The sequence below is a fragment of the Salmo salar genome, chromosome 15, assembly GCF_965601325.2.
Source record: "Salmo salar chromosome 15, fSalSal1, whole genome shotgun sequence".
Classification (NCBI taxonomy): Eukaryota; Metazoa; Chordata; class Actinopteri; order Salmoniformes; family Salmonidae; genus Salmo; species Salmo salar.
This window is the reverse complement of record NC_138305.1, coordinates 107,514,331-107,517,500: the sequence shown is the minus strand read 5'-3', so window position 1 is coordinate 107,517,500 and position 3,170 is coordinate 107,514,331. Positions and strand designations below refer to the sequence as shown.

Below are 3,170 nucleotides of genomic sequence, written 5' to 3'. Positions count from 1 at the left end.
CCATGACGGCTAGGTTGCCTACGACCGCTAAGAGGTCCATGAGAAGCATCGCACACAGGGCCAGGGACTGGGCCAGGGCCAGGGGGGCTCCGCTGGCGCCGGTGCCCACGGGACGACTCACGTTAGAGGCATTGGGGTGCAACGAGGCTGGGAAGGCTGGGAGCCAGGGATCTGAATGAAAGAATGAATGTATTTTATTACACATATTTAAAATACATATAGATTTGCCTATAAATACATACAAAATTATCAAAAATCAAGAACACATTAAAGTCCAGAGTACTGTCTTTAACCAAGTTAAGTTAAGTTAAAGTCAGTACTCAGGCAGAAAAATGTGGATAACTGTCCCAGAAATCCTGGTTGGAGGATTCCAGATTTCCTGCTTATTAATCTTCTGAAAAAGAGAAGTTACCAGAATTTTACAACCTTAGTTGGTACCGACCTGCAAGTCCAGAGAGGGAGGACTGGGAAGAGTTCCAGGGGGATGTGGAGTTGTCAACAGGAGGCTCCATGAGAGGATGAGAGAGAAGGAAGGAGAGAGACCAAGGAGACTCACAGGCCCATCACCCATCCTCCCCTGCTTCGGGCTGGTTGCTGAGGAACAGGGGCACTGGGGGAGTTTGGGGGGTGAGTTGGGGCTGAGGAACCCGGGGGGGTTTAGGGGTGGGTTGGGGCTGAAGAACCGGGGACTGGGGGGTTTGGGGGTGGGTTGGGGCTGAGGAACTGGGGACTGGGGGGTTTGGGTTGGGTTGGGGCTGAGGAACCGAGGGACTGGGGGGTTTGGGTTGGGGCTGAGGAACCGGGGACTGGGGGGTTTGGGGGGTGGGTTAGGGATGAGGAACAGAGGCTCAGGTGGAGGGGGTACTGTCTATCAGGGCAGGTAGAGCTGGACAGGTCATGGACAGGTCACCCCGGACAGGTGGGAGTCTGGCAAAATCCCACTATCAGTATAGAGATGAAGTCTGGTCGTGCACCTGGTAACCCGACTAGATGGTGGAAGTCTGGACCGTGGATGAGATAGACCTCTGGAGTGGTAGGAGAAGGGATGGGATGGGCTTATGGAGTGGTAGGAGAAGGGATGGGCCTCTGGGGTGGTAGGAGAAGGGATGGGCCTCTGGGGTGGTAGGAGAAGGGATGGGATGGACCTCTGGAGTGGTGGGAGAAGGGATGGACCTCTGGAGTGGTAGGAGAAGGGATGGGATGGGCTTCTGTAATGGTAGGAGAAGGGATGGGCCTCTGGAGTGGTATGAGAAGGGATGGGATGGGCTTCTGTAATGGTAGGAGAAGGGATGGGCCTCTGGAGTGGTATGAGAAGGGATGGGCCTCTGGAGTGGTATGAGAAGGGATGGGCCTCTGGAGTGGTATGAGAAGGGATGGGATGGACCTCTGGAGTGGTAGGAGAAGGGATGGGATGGACCTCTGGAGTGGTAGGAGAAGGGATGGGATGGACCTCTGGAGTGGTAGGAGAAGGGATGGGATGGACCTCTGGAGTGGTAGGAGAAGGGATGGGATGGACCTCTGGAGTGGTAGGAGAAGGGATGGGATGGACCTCTGGAGTGGTAGGAGAAGGGATGGGCCTCTGGAGTGGTAGGAGAAGGGATGGGATGGACCTCTGGAGTGGTAGGAGAAGGGATGGGATGGACCTCTGGAGTGGTAGGAGAAGGGATGGGATGGACCTCTGGAGTAGTAGGAGAAGGGATGGGCCTCTGGAGTGGTAGGAGAAGGGATGGGATGGGCCTCTGGAGTGGTAGGAGAAGGGATGGGATGGGCCTCTGGAGTGGTAGGAGAAGGGATGGGCCTCTGGAGTGGTAGGAGAAGGGATGGGCCTCTGGAGTGGTAGGAGAAGGGATGGGCCTCTGGAGTGGTAGGAGAAGGCGTCACTCGATGACGATCCAGAAGAAGGTACAACACTTTATCTTTCTCCTCCCACAGAATGATGCATTCTTAATGATGTTGAGAGGTTTCTGGTTGGAGGGGTTGGACTCTGAAACAAAGGAGAAGAAACATTACTGGTAAAAAAAAAGGCATTTAAATGCAGGCATTAAACAACACAGCTGTTATGAACTGCGAGGTAAACCCTTTGTTGAAATCAACTATGTCTGCATATGCATGAAGAAAGAGATTCACTACAATAAAGTTTTGAATGTGATTCACTTCACTGTCTGACCTACTTCAAATAATGTAATTTAAACATTACAAAGCTACATCAACATCAACAGGCTTCTAAGAAATCAAAGAGAAGGATTCTCCTACAAAGCAGGGTCAAAATACAGCTTTCTCATTTTCTGTGTGTAATTATAAAATGTAGAACAAGGCATTCTAACACTCAAATTCAAACACTTGCATTTTAAAACTTTAAAACTCACATTTGTAACACTCGTTGTGTTATTGTAGATCATGTATAACATATATATAAACATGTCACAGTAGTAATCCTCATCTGGTGTATGGGTTCATTTCACCCCTGTGTTTATAATTAGGCCACAGACCACGGTCTTCATGTACAGTCACACATATATACAGCCATTTCTTCATTTGTCACATAATGTGACATCTGCGTTTTCTAAAGCTTGTTTTTCCAGAACAGCCAGCCCTGCCGGGGAGAAGCTAAAAGCACGGAGGATGCAGCCCACCATATGTCTTCAGAGAGAAAATACATAGTGTTAAGAGAATGTATCAGCTGTGGTCATATAAGTGAATTCATGATTTACAGTAATGTGAAATTAAGCAGAAATGATAAGGGTATCTGTAAAAGTATGAAATATAGAGAGATTACTGAGTCACTGCAAAGACAGGAGCATCTATCCACGGGAGTTTTGTGGATTCAAACTAGGCTATTTGGAAATGTCAGGCCACACTATCTAGTATCACAGAATCAGTAAGCAAATGTTTATGTACTATAAATACGAACTGTGTCATTCTGGGTTATTAAAGCTAATACTATTTAAGTGGGCCAAGAAGTATGAAACATGAAACATGGGGCTGTAATGTTAGTCTTGGAGGAGTAGCTGTAATGAAACATGGTGTTGTAATGTTAGTCTAGAGGGAGTAGCTGTAATGTTAGTCTAGGAGGAGTAGCTGTAATGAAACATGGTGTTGTAATGTTAGTCTAGAGGGAGTAGCTGTAATGTTAGTCTAGAGGGAGTAGCTGTAATGAAACATGGTGTTGT

The 3,170-nt window shown here is 48.2% G+C and overlaps 1 protein-coding gene across 1 annotated transcript in view; it reads right to left on the bottom strand.

Annotated features, from left to right (window-relative positions):
- Window positions 1-581, bottom strand: part of LOC106572862 (G-protein coupled receptor 61) — a 2,500-nt gene extending 1,919 nt beyond the window's left edge. The window contains exons 1-2 of the mRNA XM_014147404.3: window positions 443-581; window positions 1-171 (exon numbers count right to left, since the gene is read on the bottom strand). The exon at window positions 1-171 is cut by the window's left edge and continues 1,919 nt beyond it. Of these exons, the coding sequence (XP_014002879.2) occupies window positions 1-171; window positions 443-512 (241 nt within the window). The 5' untranslated portion in view covers window positions 513-581. The remainder of the gene's footprint in view (window positions 172-442) is intronic.
- Between the last annotated feature and the right edge of the window lie 2,589 nt (window positions 582-3,170).